This window comes from Barbus barbus (assembly GCF_936440315.1).
Source record: "Barbus barbus genome assembly, chromosome: 29".
In the NCBI taxonomy this organism is placed as follows: Eukaryota; Metazoa; Chordata; class Actinopteri; order Cypriniformes; family Cyprinidae; genus Barbus; species Barbus barbus.
In genome coordinates this window covers 29,765,412-29,783,595 of record NC_136757.1, presented here as the reverse complement: position 1 = coordinate 29,783,595, position 18,184 = coordinate 29,765,412, and the positions used below count along the sequence as shown (strand labels likewise).

The window sequence follows — 18,184 nt, the reverse complement described above, 5'->3', positions numbered from 1 at the left end:
TTCAGTGTCAGAACTGGACCACATACTCCTGATCAACAACGCAGGTGCGCTGGAGTTTGTCATTCCACTGTAAAATATATTTCCTTACTCTGTATTTTTGTCTTGTTTTCCAGTACAAATATCTAAACAGTATTAAATTTAAAAAAAAAAATTATAGATGTCATATAGTACTGTACTGTTAGATGTATTATATATTCATTTATTTAAATGTACCTTTAATTTTTTTTTTTTTCATTTTTAATTATTTAATTTTTAAACATAAATAAATAAATAATTTTAGAACAAAAACAATTACAAATACTACACTAGAAATCAATCTTAATGTAAAATTAAAACAATTTTAAAATCAAAACAGCATAAAAACTTACTAGAAATTAAAATCATAAAAATGTAAATTAATAATTGAAAAATAAAAATAATTAAATAAAACAACAAATCTAATCAATAAATACATTTTAAAATACAAATAATAATAAAAAAACACTTTTTACTAATTAAATCCTTAAAATGTCAAATTACAAATAAGAAAACAATTTAAAAATGGAAATTAAAATCTAACTTACTAAAAATTAAATCAATAAAATGTAAAATTAAAACAAATCTAATTTAGTTTTGAATTTTTTCAATGTTTTATTGAATTTTATCAATTTAATCTTTTTTTTATAATTGATTTAGTATGTTTGTCTTGTTTCCCATTCCTAATATTGAAACATTATGAAATCAATAAATATTTACATTTGTTACTGTACTTTTAGATGTATTATTTATTCGTTTAAATCTAATATTAATTTATTTTATAATGTAATTCTTTTAAAAATATTTTATTTAGATTTTATTTGTTTAAAAAAAATAATTTATTAAAATATATTTAATTTTTATTGCATTGACACATTTATTTGAATCCTATTTTTTATTATTGATTTATATACACTGCAAAATATGATTTTCTTATTCATTATTTATGTCTTCTTTTCCAGTACAAACATTTCAACTTTCTTAAATAAAGTCATTTACTTGAAGCAAAATGACTTTATCAAGTTTGTTTTCTGAAAAATTAAGTGAGTTTATGCTTAAAACAAAAACAAATATCTACTAATGAGGTCAGAAAAATTAACTTAAATTCAAAAGGAAAACAAGATCGGCACATATTGTTCTTGTTTTTAATAAAAACAATTTTAGAAAACAAGACTTTATATCTGTTGTCATTTTGCTTTTCCAGTAAATGTATCTCGATTTAATGATGAATTTTCACTAGAAAACAAGACAGAAATCCTGAGTAATAAAGTAGTAGTTTCTCCTGTAATGTGAAGAAGGTGAGTGATAGTTTGTCCTCTTTGGTTTTAGCGTCTCTTGGCGATGTGTCTCGCCTCGCTCTGACGTTCACGGATCCGGCCGAGGTCAACCGTTACCTGTCCCTGAATGTCAGTGGAGTGCTGAGTCTGACGGCCGGCGTTCTGCAAGCGTTCCCTCGCCGTCTGGGTCTGCGGCGTTCGGTGGTCAACATCAGCTCTCTGTGTGCGCTGAAGCCCTTCCCGTCCTGGGTCCTGTACTGCACTGGGAAAGCTGCCCGCGACATGATGTTCCGCGTGTTAGCCGAGGAGGAGCCGGACGTAAGAGTGCTCAGTTACGCACCCGGTGAGTGCCGAGGATCGCTCGCATCTATCGCTAACACACACAACGTTATTCAGGAGAGTCACACTGTTTCTGTTTGTTGAAGGGTTTGCCAATTCAGGGTTCATGAGCTGATAATTAACAAAATTATATAGATGTAAAGTGATAGATAAATAAATAAACACAATTAAAATAAAAGACTTACTGAAAATTAAATCACAAAAATGTTGAATTAAATCAATCATTTAAAAATAAACAAATAAAACACTAAAAATCAAACCATATAAATGTAAAATTAAAATAATTAATTTAAAACCAATTTAAAATCATTTATTTGCAATAAATAATTGTGACCCTGGATCACAAAACGAGTCATAAGGGTCAATTTTTTTAAATTGAGATGTATACATCATCTGAAAGCTGAATAAACTAAATAAATAAGCTGAATAAAGCTTTCCATTGATGTATGGTTTGTTATGATAGGACAATATTTGGCTGAGATACAACTATTTGAAAATCTGGAATCTGAGGGTGCAAAAAAATCTAAATATTGAGAAAATCACCTTCAAAGTTATTCAAATTAAGTACTTAGCAATGCATATTACTAATCAAAAATTAAGCTTTGATATATTTACGGTAGGATGATCTTTACTTAATATCCTAATCATTTTTGGCATAAAAGAGAAATGTATAATTTTGACCCATACAATGTATTGTTGTCTATTACTACAAATAACCCTGTGCTACTGATGACTGCTTTTGTGCTCCAGGGTCACAAATTAAAAATAAAATATAAAAAATTAAATCATAAAACTGTAAAATTAAAATAAATCATTTTAAAATAAAAACAACTAAAATTAACACTTACTAAAAATGAACTCATAAAAATAAAAAAAAAAATAAACTATTCAAATAAAAACAGCAAAAATAAAACATTTACTTGAAATTCAATTATTAAAATGTTAGATTAAAATAGCTAATTTTAAAATGAAAACAAGTAAAACAAAACACTTCAAATAAAAAAGTAAAAATTAATAAATAGATAAATCACTTAAAAATAAATAAAAAACAAAAATGTAAATGTAAAGAAATATTAAATAGAAAATAACTAAATTAAAGTAAAACACATTACAATGCAGCCATAATAATGTAAAATTCAAATAATTTAAAAAGCAATTAAAAAACCTTACAAAAAATGAAATCACAAAAATGTAAAATTAAATAAATAAAAACAATTAAAATGAACACTTACTTAAATTAAATCAAATAAAATGTAAAAAAAGAAAAAAGATATTAAAATAAAAAACAAAAAAATCAAACACTTACTTGAAATTAAATCATATAACAAAATAAATAACATAATTTTAAAACAAAAACAATTAAAATAAAATACTTTTATTAAAACATAAACCTGTAAAATAAATAAATCACTTACAAAATAAACAATAATAAAAATGTAACAATTAAAATATATATTTTTTAAACTGATAAAATAAAACACTAAAACCTAAATCATAAAAGTGCAGAATAAAAAATAAATATAAATAAACAGCTAATTTTAAAATTGATAAAAATGTAAAAATAATAACTCTCAAAAAACATTTCAAGGGGACTTTTTAAGACTATTTTAGCTCAGAGGTGTTTGGTTTGGGAATGGCTGGTTTGGCGGACAATGTGACACCAGGAAAAAAACACAGCAAATAACAGACAGAGAGACAGATAGATAACAGGCAGCATGTGCTTTTACAGTGATTTTTACAGTGAGTCAGTCAGCGTTTATGAGATCAGTGTATTTTCTATCGCAGGTCCTCTGGACACAGACATGCAGCTGCAGGCGCGCCGTTTCTCCGGAGATCTGCAGCTGCGGCGCTCCTTCTCCTCCATGTTCTCCGAGGGCCAGCTGCTCTCCTGCGAGGAATCCGGAGCCAAACTCATGAAGCTCCTGCTGGACAACGACTTCCAGTCCGGCGCGCATCTGGACTTCTATGAGCTCTGATGCTCACAGCTCTCATACTGTATATACTGTGCACTGATGTTGAGTCTAATGTTGTTGATAGATTTGTATTCTTTTAGGTTTTAAAAATCTGTAAATCTGTTTAGAAATACTGTGTTTTTATAAAAGGAATAAATGAATTAATGTTCAGGCATTCTGTGTCTTTTACTGATAAAGCAGCTGAGGACATCTAGTGGTGTTCCTGCACAAAAACACAGAGAAATATAGGAAAGGTCAGGGTGGAGGGGGAAAAAATCATATGATTTGAAATCAGAGAAAATTAAGAGATGTGCATCTAATTTACTTCTTTGTTCCCTTAATAAACAGATGCTGGGGTAAAAATGGGGCTAAAGCCACATTTGATTTGGGTTTTTTTTAAAGTCGTCGTCGTGACGTATTGTCAAGTATGGTGACCCATACTCGAAATTGGTGCTCTGCATTTAACCCATCCAAGTGCACACACACAGCAGTGAGTAGTGAACAAATGCACACACACACACACACACACACACCCGGAGCAGTGGGCAGCCAGAGAGCGCTGTACATTCACTCCCCCCACCTACAATCCCTGCCGGCCGGGGACTCGAACCCGCAACCTTTCGATTACAAGTCCGACTCTCTAACCATTAGGCCACGACTTCCCCCAATCCACTGCTTTTAGAAACATCCTAGGTTCAGTTTGCACTGAGAAATTCACCCCATTCATGACGCAACGATTGCTAGGTTTATCTAATATTTAATTCTTTAAAATGTTATAGATTTAATGATTCAAATTACTATAAATATTTGGAGACAAAAGTCTTATTGATTTTCAGTTTTGTTCAATGTAATTTAATCAACAGTTTTTCAATAACTACAGAATATGTAAAAGTATATTTAAGTATTATTTTATTTTATTATAATTTTTTTTTTCATTTGACAAGATATTGGGTAGATTCAGATAATATAATTTATTAATTTGGTTATCCACCTGATAATAAATTATGATATCTAATATCCATCCATCCATCCATCCATCATCAACCGCTTATCCGAACCCGGTTTGCAGGGGCAGCAGTCTCATCAAGGAACTCCAGACTTCCCTCTCCCCAGACACTTCTTCCAGCTCCTCCGGGGGAACCCCAAGGTGTTGCCAGGCAAGCTGAGAGACATAGTCCCTCCAGCGTGTCCAGGGTCTTCCCCAGGGCCTCCTCCCGGTGGGACAAGCCTGCAATACCTCCCCAGGTAGACGTCCAGGAGACATCTGGAACAGATGTCCAAGCCACCTCAACTGGTTCCTCTCGATGTGGAGGAGCAGTGGCTCTGGGTGCGCCCTGCCACCATGTGAAGGAAGCTCATTTCGGCCGCTTGTATCCAAGATCTTGTACTTTCGGTCATGACCCAAAGCTCATGACCATAGGTAAAAGTAGATTGACCGGTAGATCGAGAGCTTCGCATTTAGGCTCAGCTCCTTCTTTACCACAACAGATTGGTACATAAACTGCATTGCTGCTGTCACTGCACCAATCCGTCTGTCAATCTCATGTTCCATCCTTCCCTCACTTGTGAACAAGACCCCAAGATACTTAAACTCCTCCACCTGGGGCAAAAACTCTCCTCCAACGTGGAGAGGGCAAGCCACCCGTTTCCGGTCGAGGACCATGGCCTCGGACTTGGAGGTGCTGATTTTCATCCCCGCCGCGTCACACTCGACTGCAAACCGTCCCAGTGCACGCTGAAGGTCCAGGCCCGGACAACATCATCTGCAAATAGCAGAGATTAAATCTTGTGGTCCCTGAACCAGACCGCCTCCGGCCCCTGGCTGCGCCTAGAAATTCTGTCCATAAAAATATCGAACAGAGTCAGTGACAAAGGGCAGCCCTGCCGGAGTCCAATATGCACCGGGAACAGGTCTGACTTACTGCCGGCAATGCGAACCAAGCTCCTGCTCCAGTCGTACAGAGACCGGACAGCCCTTAAAAGGGTCATCAGATGCAAAATTCACTTTTCAAGTTGTTTGAACATAATTGTGTGTTGGAAGTGTGTGTACACATCCATCCTATAATGATAAAAATCCGCCCAGTGTTTTTTTTTTAAATCCCTATTTTAAAATCTCCTTTCTCAAATCAGGCTGTTCTGAGATTCCTGTCAGAATGACGTAGTTCTGTACAGACCACTCCCACGAGAGTTGATTGATGAGGCCGTTTTACCTTAGACCCGCCCTGAGTGAACTGAGAGCTGTCTGCCTCCGGTGCAGGGGAAGACAAGATGTCTCTGATTAAGCGATTGAGGTGTTTTGCTGTTGGATGTAATAATGAATGCAGCAGTCGTCATTTACTCCCGACATCTGAGCCGCTGAAGACGCAGAGGATTAACGTTACTTTCGTTTTGAAGTGAATGCGCCGATCCCGATCTGTCTAAATGTGTCCGTGTTCACGTGAATCATTCGTGATCCAGCCTCACCTACATAAGAAGTGAGTATAAGGTTTTTTTTTTAATGAATCTTTGCAAATCGCCTTTCCTAATAATGTACTAGTTAGCAAGTTTCTTGGGTAAAGTAAACTGTAATGCTCGTCACTCCACGGAAGAGAGGGGCGGGGTCAGTAGAGCGCATTAGCATTTAAAGGGACATGGACTATAATGGCTTGCTAAAAACAGAGCTGATTTTGACAGGCTTAAAAAGGTGTTTTTATGCTACCATTGAGAAATTTTAACCAAAGAATGTTATGAACTTTTAATTAAGACCCTAAAGAATCATATCAACTTGTGCAAAATGGGCATCCGATGACCCCTTTAACAGAGCGCCTCAGACCCCATACTCCCAGAGCACCCCCCACAGAATGCTACGAGGGACATGGTCAAACAAAACACATGTGGACTGGTCGGGGGAACTCCCACGAACTCTCAAGCACCCTAGTGAGTGTATAGAGCTGGTCCAGTGTTCCACGGCCCGGACAAAAACCGCATTGTTCCTCCTGAATCCGAGGTTCTACTATCGGCCCGATTCTCTTCTCCAGTACCCTGGCATACACTTTTCCGGGGAGGCTGAGGAGTATGATCCCCCTATAGTTGGAACACACCCTCCGGTCCGCCTTCTTAAAAAAGGGGGGCCACCACCCCAGTTGCCCAGTCCAGAGACACTGTCCCCGACCTCCACGCGATATTACAGAGGTCGGGGACAGCCAAGATAGCCCCACCACATCCAGAGACTTGAGGTATTCAGGACAGATCTCATCCACCCCCGATGCCTTGCCATTGCTCAACGGAAGACGTGTCAGTGGGATTGAGGTATATCCTCAAAGTATTCCTTCCACCGTCCTATAACATCCCCAGTCAAAGTAAACAGCTCCCCACCTCCACAATAAACAGTGTTGGTGAAGAACTGCTTCCTCTTCCTGAGGCGCCGGACGGTTTGCCAGAATCTCTTTGAGGCCGACCGATAGTCCTCTTCCATGGTCTCCCCGAACTCTTCCCAGGCCCGAATTTTTGTTTCCGCAACCACACAGGCTGCAGCATGCTTGGCCTGTCGGTACCCGTCAGCTGCCTAGGGAGTCCCACAAGCCAACCAGGCTTGATAGGACTCCTTCTTTAGCTTGACGGCATCCTTTAGTTCCGGTGTCCACCACGGGGTTCGTGGATTGCAGCCATGACAGGCACCAGAGGCCTTAAAGCCACAGCTCCTAACGGCCGCGTCAACAATGGATTCGGAGAACATGGTCCACTCAGACTCAATACCTCCAGCCTCCCTCTGGATCTGGTCAAAGCTCTCCCGGAGGTGGGAGTTGAAAATCCCTTTGACACATGGTTCAGTCAGACATTCCCAGCAGACCCTCACAATACGTTTGTCTGCCGGGTCTGTCCGGCTTCCTCCTCTGCCAGCGGATCCAATTCACCTCAACTAAAAGTTTTTGTTTACATAAAATATGTGTGTGTACTGTGTATATTTAATATGTACATATAAATACACAAACAAGCATGTATAAATTATATTAGATATATATTGTTTATATATTAAATATATTTATATATCATATAAATTATATGAATATATATATATATATATATATATATATATATATATATATATATATATATGAATCGTTTGACAGCACTAATATAAAACATAATTTATTGGTACTGTAAAGCCATATTCAATTTATATGGGATTTGCTTCAAGCTTTCAGGATAAAAAGCATTTTTTAAATTAAAATTTTCAGTATTTTTAAAGTGAAAACGATGCATTTATTGAATAAAGTAAATACAATTATTTTGTTCAAAATAAACAGAAAATGGTACAAACATTACTGAAGTGATTGTTTTAAACAACTATTAATTTAAATATATTACTCTAGCTAAAGCATTTGTATCAATACTGCCTCGCCAGCTCATAAATGTATGATTAAAATATTATTTTTCCTATAATCATTCACTATATTGGTAAAAGCAGATTTTTTGTGTCATCTGAATATCCACTGAAATTTGACTAATATGATCTGACATTAACACTTACAGGCTGTATCCCCGTCACATGACGCGCGTCTCTATGATGGAGACGGTTCCCATGGTAACAGCTGCGTGGTGATGTCATCAGTGAATTTGTGAATGGAGACCAAGAGCTGAAATAACCTGCTGATGATGATCATATATATGCTGCTCTCCTGGAGGAAAAAGAGCAAAGTGAACAGACACCGATGGGTGTGATTGGAGAGAACCAGTCTGTTTCTGTGATTCAATCAAGACTTATTCTATGAGAAATCAAAGGTGTATATTTTAAAACTTAAACCTACATGGCAATACTTCACCTCAAATAAACAAAAACCCTAGCAAGTTATGCTCCAAACACTTTTTAGGCACTTACATCAATGCAAAGAGTAAAGGTGAATGTAAATGGTTAAATACATGCTATGATGGCAAGACTCATCGAACATCAGTATTCAAATATAGCATCATCACAGCTGCTTTTAAAAATGGAATATTCTATTAATACAAGTCAGAGAGATTTTAAACTTCAGTGTTAATTTGCTGTATTACATTTTAAAATTAATAATCAATCATTTATATCCACCAAAAAAAGCATGAATGGAGTCTGTATGTTAAGCATTGGAGCATTAATTAATTGTATATGTTTTGTATACTTGGTGTTAGAGGAGCAGAATGTTTGCAAAACAAACATTCAAAATATGTTTGAACTCTCAAAAACAGTCTTTGGAAAAACGTATTTATCCTCATACCCACATGAAAAAAAAATACTATAGTAATTTATAGAAAATAGGCTACTATAGTGTTTTTGAACCATATATAGTAAAGTGTAATATATTGTATATATTATAGTATTTACAACACTTTGTTAATGAATGCTACAGCATACTGTAGTATTAACTATAGTGATCTGATAAACTCTGATAAATACTGTAGTATACTTTAGCTTTTACTACAGTAAACTGTAGTGTATTGTAGTATAATATACCCTACAGTTGTAGAAAACTTAGGTCAGTATTGGGTAAAGTCATTTGTTTATATTACTATAGTTGTTATATTACCACAGCAACTTAATTCAAGTACTTTACTATAGTATGGTTCAAAAACACTGTAACATCTGCTTATGATCCTTGATGGTCATTGGGACTTTATGTCTTAAGAGACCCCTTTTAGCCTTTTGACATTTGCATATAATTCACAGCCTGGCCCCACATTCGACCTTTATATGGGTGCTAAATTGTCAATGGTTGCCCCCCACTGTCAAAAAGACGTTAGACAGAATACTATCTGTTCTCTCCATGGGACTTCAAACACATTCCAGAGAACTAAATGACCCTCGATACCAGACACCAGCGGCCTGGCTGACCAGTGGACTACCTCCACGAGTACAACACACAACACACACACATAGAGACATTTCCTTTATTTAGACCATAATTAATCAGTTACAAAGGTATCTGGTATAGTCGGGTTGTTTGTATGTTTCCTTATTATATTAGCCTAGTGACCACTCGTTATTTGTATTAGTAAGCTCTAAACACTCATATTCAGGTGTATGAATGTATCTCTGGTTTAATATATTTTAGATGTCTCTTTCTTAATATCAAAATGATCTGCTCTTTGTTTTTCAAACAATGATGTATACTATGTGAACGTGAAATACATCATACGATTTTTACAGTACTGTAGGAAGAATTACACCGATTGAGCAGAACAGTCATAAAACATGCAAATGAGGTGTCAAGTGAGACAAAGAAACACTTTCCCGCTGAAACTATGTGCCTTGCTATTGGTCAAACTGACCAAAATGGGTGTTACAGGGAAACCAGATAAAACTTCTCCGACACCCAAAAGGCGAGGTCTTCTCTTTACTTTTGGTTCCCTGGAGACACACAGATCACCTTGGAATCCAAGCTTCTGGCAGTTTTAAGCCCAGTAACTTTGGCGATTCACTTCGGGTGAATCAACCCGTGGCTGGAATGACAACGCTTTCACTCCTAAAGGAATTCATCAAGAATCTACGCATTATACATGCAGCAGGACACTTTAGTCAGCATCAACAAACCAGTGCAAGTAACCGCTTGTTAACTATTTAGATGCGCTTCTAGGCTTCGACCCCTTTTGATTAAGGTGATGTAATTCTTTGATTGTTCTAACAGGTTGTGTTTAGCTGATGTGCAAATCCTGCCATTATGCTCTCTCTCTCTCTCTCTCCATGCCTTCCTTGCTTTGGCATCTATGTTTAATGTGTGTATGTTTGTGTTTAGTTCAATGTTACATGTTCCCCTGTAGTGTAGTTTAATAAACATCCATATGTATTCACACTTGGTTGTCTGTGTCTGCTGCTCACAGAACGAGGTCACTTTAACGTTCCGGTTTTATTACATGCTCTATGAGCAATGTATTAGTGAGAAAATTAATTTTCCGTGGCCAGAGAAATAATTTTCCTTAGAGTCAATAGACGATTAAAACTGTCCGTACTGCGGACAAACAAATCATTTTATTGTACTATTACTGCTACAGTTAATTCCTGAAGATGAATATATAATTGATAACAACCCGTTATGATTAATTATGTTCATCTCACTTTGAGCTAATTTGTTACAACACTATAGTATTTACTATAAATTACTATAGTATTTTTTTAGGTGAAAGGTGAACCAACTCATGGGCTACTTTGGGACTGATGGTGCATTCAATTCAATTCATATCGATCAGATCATATTTATGAGCTAAATCTACATGAACGCCAGCACAAAGTCGTAATCATCAGTGGGGAGTTGTTCGGGATTTTTTTTAAGCAAACGATCTGTACGAGTTGGGAGCGTGTCAATGAGAAACATGGCGGAATCGATGGATGCAACAATATTCCACAATATAGATACTAAGCAGTGACTTTGTCAGGCTGTTTTTAAATATAAAAAAATAAGCTGTTTGAATAAAATATGACAGGAATGTAATATAATAAATATGACAGGAATGTAATATATATATGTACTGTGGAGAATCAACACCTGGCAGACGACTTGAACGAGTTCTTTTGTCGTTTTGAAAGATCACCCCACACCCGCCCTGAACACCTCTCCACACAACCATTAACACCTCCAGCAACACCTCTCTCCCCCACACCTACAATTCAAATCAGCGAAGAAGATGTGAGTCTTCAGGAAGAACAAAAGAAGGAAAGCACCAGGCCCAGACAGTGTGTCACCAGCCTGCCTAAAAACCTGTGCTGATCACCTGGCCCCCATCTTCACACAGATCTTCAACAGATCACTGGATCAGTGTGAAGTCCCCTCATGCTTCAGACGCTCCACTATCATTCCCGTCCCAAAGAAACACAAAATTACTGGACTTAATGACTACAGACCTGTGGCCCTAATGTCTGTAGCCATTAAATAATTTGAAAGACTGGTTTTGGCTTATCTGAAGGACATCATTGGACCATTACTGGACGCCCTGCAGTTTGCCTACAGAGCAAACAGGTCTGTGGATGATGCAGTCAACATGGGACTGCACTTCACCCTGCAGCATCTGGACAGACCAGGGACTTATGTGAGGATCCTGTTTGTGGACTTCAGCTCCGCTTTTAACACCATCATCACGGAAACCCTTCAGAATAAACTAACCCAGCTTTCCGTCCCCATCTCCATCTGCCAGTGGATCAACAGCTCCCTGACAGACGGACAGCAGTTAGTAAAGCTTGGCAAATTCACATCCAGCACTCGAACCATCAGCACTGGAGCTCCTCAGGGCTGCGTTCTCTCCCCACTGCTCTTCTCCCTCTACACCAACGACTGCACCTCTAAAGACCACTCTGTCAAGCTCCTGAAGTTTGCAGACGACACCACACTGATCGGCCTCATCCAGGACGGTGACGAGTCTGCTTACAGACAGGAGGTTCAGGAGCTGGCTGTCTGGTGCAGTCTTAACAACCTGGAGCTTAACACGCTCAAAACTGTGGAGATGAGAGTGGACTTCAGGAGAAAGCCCCCTGCTCTCCCCCCACTCACCATAATGAACAGCACTGTGACTGCAGTGCAGTCATTCAGATTCCTGGGCACCACTATCTCCCAGGACCTGAAGTGGGATATTCACATAGACTCCATTGTCAGGAAGGCCCAGCAGAGGTTGTACTTTCTTCGCCAACTGAGGAAGTTCAACCTGCCACAGGAGCTGCTGAAACAGTTCTACTCTGCCATCATTAAATCCATCCTCTGCACTTCAATAACTGTCTGGTTCAGCTCAGCTACAAAATCTGACCTCAGAAGACTACAGAGGGTAGTCCGGACTGATGAGCGAATCATTGGTACAACCCTCCCCACTCTCCAAGAACTGTACTTATCCCGAGTGAGCAAAAGGGCTGGTAAAATCACTCTGGACCCCTCACATCCAGCACACTCCCTCTTTGAACTGTTACTGTCTGGTCAACGCTACAGAGCTCTGAGCACCAGAACGACCAGACACAGGAACAGTTTCTTCCCTCAGGCAATACATCTCATGAACACTCAACAATAAATGTGGAACACACAACTATAATACACTATCCATTCACCACACTCACTAATTTTATCTTTATTTTCTCATTTCTAATTTGCACATACTTGACCTGTACATACATAGTTGTCTATATTATATATTATGTTTTTGCTGCTTTGTACATTGCCTTTTGGTTAATTGTTGTTATTCTTTTATTATCTGTGTCCTGTCCTGTTGCTGTCTTTCTGTTGCACTGGAGCTTCTGTCACTACAACAAACTCCTTGTATGTGTAAATAAAGCTCATTCTGATTCTTCTGATTCTGATAACAAGTTTTTATGCAACAGTTTAAAGTGGCTTCATAAATAAATAAAAAAATAATGAAAACGCTAAACACACCTGATGCACATCTTTGCTCCTAATTTTCTATATGCAGAGTTAACAAACCTTGCTGTATTTTCGTGTAATTTATTAAAAGAAGGTACACCGCCAGTCCGCCATCTTGTGTCAATGAAAGTGGTTTAAACGCACCTGACAGGCTAGAGGGGATACAGCTAAAACACAAAAAAATTCTACCTAGTAGAAAACCTAAAAACCTAACGTAAACCTACCCCTTGTACACTGTGACAAAAATTAGATTTAAATCAGCACAGCCAGCAAAGGATCGAACACAACTTTTACGAATGAGCGCACCTTTTTTAAACAACCAAAAAGTTTCGTTGTCTGTTGAAGAATTACAGACGTTCCTCTCGTTGATAGCCAAGGAGCGGATCCAGCGAGAGCTTAACTCTTGTGAAACCTTATGGGAATTTTTGTCCATTTTGTCAATGTTTTTATTTTTTTATTTTTTTTATTTTGCCTGTGTTAATGCTACCTGCACAAATTTAGGCTCAGGTGTGTATTTTTATTGGAATTTTAATAGTCCACCCTCATTTCCTTTACTAAATCTATTTTACACCAAGTACAAAAAATATTTCCTCTCAGTGCCTTTTGGGCAAAAATGTCCCCATTGAAACCCATTAAAACTGCTATTTTTAATCGCAGTGCCGTTTAACTGTAAAAGGATGCAATTTTTGTTAATAGGCTTTCATTCTGTTGGCAAGGCTTCAAAATTATTTTTTTACTATTTTTTACCAGATGGTGCCATTTTTTCAGGTTTGGTCTATAAAGGGCCTATAAAGCAAATACTCGCTTTATTCCTGTTTTCTGCTTCTGCTTATTATAGACCCAATTGGATAAATAATGCTATAATTGTGTGGGTGTGTTGGTATGGATGTCAGAGTGTGGTTTGTATGTGTCATAAAAAAATTGTGTGTGTGTGCTTGTAATATTTGTAAATCACAAATCCAACCACTGTGTCAAAAAAATTTGGTACTGCGCCCAAACAAAATTTTACTGAAAGCTAATTTTTTGAGATATCAACCTCAAATTTGGAACACAACTTGTTCAGATTTATGGCTTTGATTTGCTAGCAGGTTTAGGGTACAACATGTTTCATAAAATATATATTTTATATAAAATTCTGTTCATAAATCATTTTCATAAACTTAAACCTGTATAACTTTTTAAACTTTTTTTTACTTAATCTGCCATGGGTCTTCTTTAAAATGAGACCAAACTTAACTCTGTGCTCCCAAGCTTCAAATTTTTATGACCGTTTTTTTGACATGCACATTTTTGTCCACTATGGACCTGTGTGTAACTTTTTTTTTTTGATGCACAAGGGTTAATGAAGTGACGCAGAATGAAAAAGTTATGGCAGTAGAGGCGGCGCAACCATAACAACAGGTGAATAATCCTGCCCACTTTAAAGCAGTACTAAACTGCAGTGGAAACGCAAACCGAGCCGTGCCGAGCTGAGTCGTACCACGCAGTGGAAAAGTGCCATTAATTCAGTTGGAAACGTGCGCTACAATACTTTACACAGTGCAGGTGATCGCCAAATCCAAAGTGAAGCGCGAGCGCTCATTCAAAAGTGATTTCAACACTCTGCTTATTTATAAAAGCGCGAAAATGATACAATATTAGAAAGTTTGCGAGAGTGTGAGAGAGTGGACAAAAATCGCAGGAGCGCGGCGGGCAGTCAGATAAAAATTCAGCGTGAGCGGAATTAAGAAAACAGTCCTGTGCAGGCCTCTACTAAAAAGTGTATGTTACTGTAATCTGTTAACTACGCACATCATGTCATAAAATATTTTTAATACAACGGGTTTTGTATTTAACGTGAATTTAATAATAAAAAAACATTGTACCTTACTAATTATAACTCTTTCATTTCCACAGTTATTCAAACAGCGAATAAATTATAGACTATGAGCAAAGAACACTCTCAAAAACTCCCATTAAATTCCATGTCTACTGTGAAATTAATCTCTTAAATACTGCACTTTGTTGTTTATGGTATTTGCGAGAGTGCAGAATTAAACCAGCAATAAACAGTGTTTCAGCGATGACTCATCTGAACGCTTTTGATTGGCCATTTCATACATAAGCTCAACAGAATCATGTGATTGGCTATCAGTCTTGTGAAATGTTACTTTTAAAAGTAATGCATTACAATATTGCGTTACTCCCTAAAAAAGTAGTTAATTACATTACTTAGTTACTTTTTATGGAAAGTAATGCATTATGTCAGTTTTCGTTACTTTTTAAATCTGGGCAGTGCTTGCTTGTTTTTAAATATAAAAAGTTTTATTTTTGGCAAATGTAAAAGCCCTTTCACAACAAAAGCCAAAGGTTGAAGGAAAATCAATTTAATGTCTGTACAATAGAACGCAGAAAAAGTTCAACACTTTTCAGCAATAAAAAAGAACAACAAATGTTAGTTTAACTTGAGTAATTTTTGCTTATTAGTATGGTTGAATTGGATCAAAGGTCAGCAGCAAACAAAGGTGAATAAAATGGGATTAAATACTGTCATGGCGAACAGAGAAGAGGAAGCAAGTTGCAGGTGAAAGTCAGATTTATTGTCCAAAACAGATAATCCAGGTGCAGGAGTGGAATGATGGCAGGTGACGCAGGAACTGGATGGACTACACGGCAGGAGGGTGGTGAAGAGTATCCGTGGTGAAGCGTGGAATCCAGACAGGAACAAATGTACACAGCACACCGACACAGGACGGACTTAGACACCAACAGCAAACCGGACGAGTAGAAACAGGAACAGGAACTGAAACAACGCATGAAGACATCCACAACGATCTGACAAAGGAGAGGAGAAACTGGTGAGTATTTATGGGTGAGTTAAGGAGCTGCAGCTGGTGCTGCTAAGGAGGCTCAGCTGAATGTAGTGAATGGTGATGGCTCGGCCACGCCCACACGTACTACACGCACACACACATGACAATACTCGGGACAAGGAGGAAACAATGAATGAGTGAACCGTGACAGTACCCCTCCCCTAAGAACGCCTCCTGGCGTTCTCAGGTTCTCTTACCTGTCGATTGTAATCATCGATCAGAGAGTGGTCCAGTATGTCTCTCGCAGGTACCCAACTTCTCTCCTCCGGACCGTAACCCTCCCAGTCCACCAAGTACTGAAATCCGCGTCCCCTCCGCCTTGAGTCCAGTATACGATTTACCGAAAATGTGGGTTCCCCGTCTACGAGTCGCGGCGGGGGGGGGAACCGGGGCTGGCGGATTAATTGGAGAATGAAACACGGGTTTGATTGGATACATGAAAGACAGGGTGAATCCTCCTGTACACCGGAGGAAGGTTGAGGCGGACTGCCACCGAACTAATGATCTTGGTGACAGTGAACGGGCCAATGAATTTGGGAGCAAGTTTATTAGAAACGGAGCGGAGAGGAATGTTCTTGGTTGAAAGCCACACTTTTTGACCAACGACGTAAACGGGAGGCTTCGACCGGTGGCGATCGGCTTTAGCCTTGGTGCGCGCCCCCACCTGGAGTAGAGTCTCACGGGCTCTAGTCCAAGTGCGGTGACACCTCTGGACAAAGGCGTGGGCGGAGGAGACCGCGACTTCGGATTCCAGACTGGGAAAAATTGGTGGCTGGTAACCTAAACTACATTCAAACGGAGATAGGCCCGTGGACGACACTGGTAACACATTGTGGGCGTACTCCACCATAGACAGTTGCTGAATCCAAGAGGAAGGATTCTTGGAGACCAAACATCGCAACGCCCTTTCCAAATCTTGGTTGGCTCTCTCGGTTTGGCCATTGCTCTGGGGATGAAACCCTGAGGACAGACTAACAGTCGCTCCCAGTAATTTACAAAACTCTCGCCAAAATTTGGACACAAACTGGGGTCCCCTGTCGGAAACCACGTCCACCGGGAGGCCATGTAAGCGAAAGACGTGGTTTACGACTGTCAACGCTGTCTCCTTGGCTGAGGGTAATTTGGGCAAGGGTATGAAATGGGCCGCCTTCGAGAACCGGTCCACCACGGTCAAAACGACCGTGTTGCCCTGAGAGGGCGGGAGGGTGGTGACAAAATCTAGCGCAATATGGGACCAGGGTCTCGAAGGGATGGGCAGCGGTTGAAGTAACCCATCTGGGGGTCGATTGGAAGTCTTACCAGTGGCACAAACCGAGCAAGCCAAAACAAAACTGTGAATGTCGCAAGCCATACGTGGCCACCAGAATCGTTGCTTAACCATAAAATTAGTGCGATTGACTCCTGGATGACAAGCCACGTTGGAACAATGACCCCACTGAATAACGTCGGACCGTAATCCCTCCGGCACAAATAACAGATTCGGTGGGCAACCGGGCGGAGGCATTACCCCTTTTAAGGCCATTTTGACCTTCGACTCGACCTCCCATGTGAGTGTGGAGACAAAAAGAGTCTCGGGTAAAATGCACTCGGGAGTAGTCGGGCGTTCGGAATTGTCAAAAACGCATGATGAAGAGTCGGGTTTGATGTTTTAGGAACCCGGGCGGTACGAGAGGGAGAAATCAAAACGTCCAAAAAAAAAAGTGCCCACCGAGCCTGCCTGGAGTTCAGTCTTTTAGCCGTTCTAATATATTCTAGATTCCTGTGATCGGTCCAGACGATAAAAGGTACCCCCGACCCTTCCAACCAGTGGCGCCATTCTTCCAAAGCTAGCTTGACTGCCAACAACTCTCGGTTGCCAATGTCGTAATTGCGTTCGGCCGGGGATAAACGATGGGACAAAAACGCGCAGGGATGCATCTTGCCGTCTGCGGAAGAGCGCTGGGATAACACTGCGCCTACCCCCACCTCTGACGCGTCGACCTCCACCACGAACTGACGTGAGGAATCAGGGGCTATGAGGATGGGGGCTGAAACAAAGCGGCCCTTGAGTTTGGTAAACACAGCCTCGGCTGTGTTAGACCACCTGAACGTAGTCCTGGGGGAGGTCAAGGCAGTCAGAGGCGTGGCTAGTTGGCTGAAGTTGCGAATAAAACGCCGGTAGAAGTTGGCGAAGCCCAGAAACCTCTGTAGGGCCTTACGGGAATCAGGGCTTGGCCACTCCACCACAGCCTTAACTTTCTCAGGATCCATGCGCATTCCCTCGGACGACACGATGTACCCCAGAAAAGGAACAGACTGTGCATGAAAAGCGCATTTCTCCGCCTTGACAAAAAGCCCATTCTCTAGCAACCTCTGAAGCACTCGCCGGACGTGCTGCACATGTTCCTGGAGAGACGAAGAAAAAA

The 18,184-nt window shown here is 39.4% G+C and overlaps 1 protein-coding gene across 1 annotated transcript in view; it reads left to right on the top strand.

Annotated features, from left to right (window-relative positions):
- Positions 1-3,607, top strand: part of LOC306849287 (sepiapterin reductase-like) — a gene marked incomplete at both ends in the record, with an annotated part of 3,894 nt that extends 287 nt beyond the window's left edge. Inside the window, 3 exons of the mRNA XM_079384217.1 lie at positions 1-44; positions 1,345-1,635; positions 3,417-3,607. The exon at positions 1-44 is cut by the window's left edge and continues 287 nt beyond it. Of these exons, the coding sequence (XP_079240343.1) occupies positions 1-44; positions 1,345-1,635; positions 3,417-3,607 (526 nt within the window). The remainder of the gene's footprint in view (positions 45-1,344; positions 1,636-3,416) is intronic.
- Positions 3,608-18,184: the final 14,577 nt, after the last annotated feature.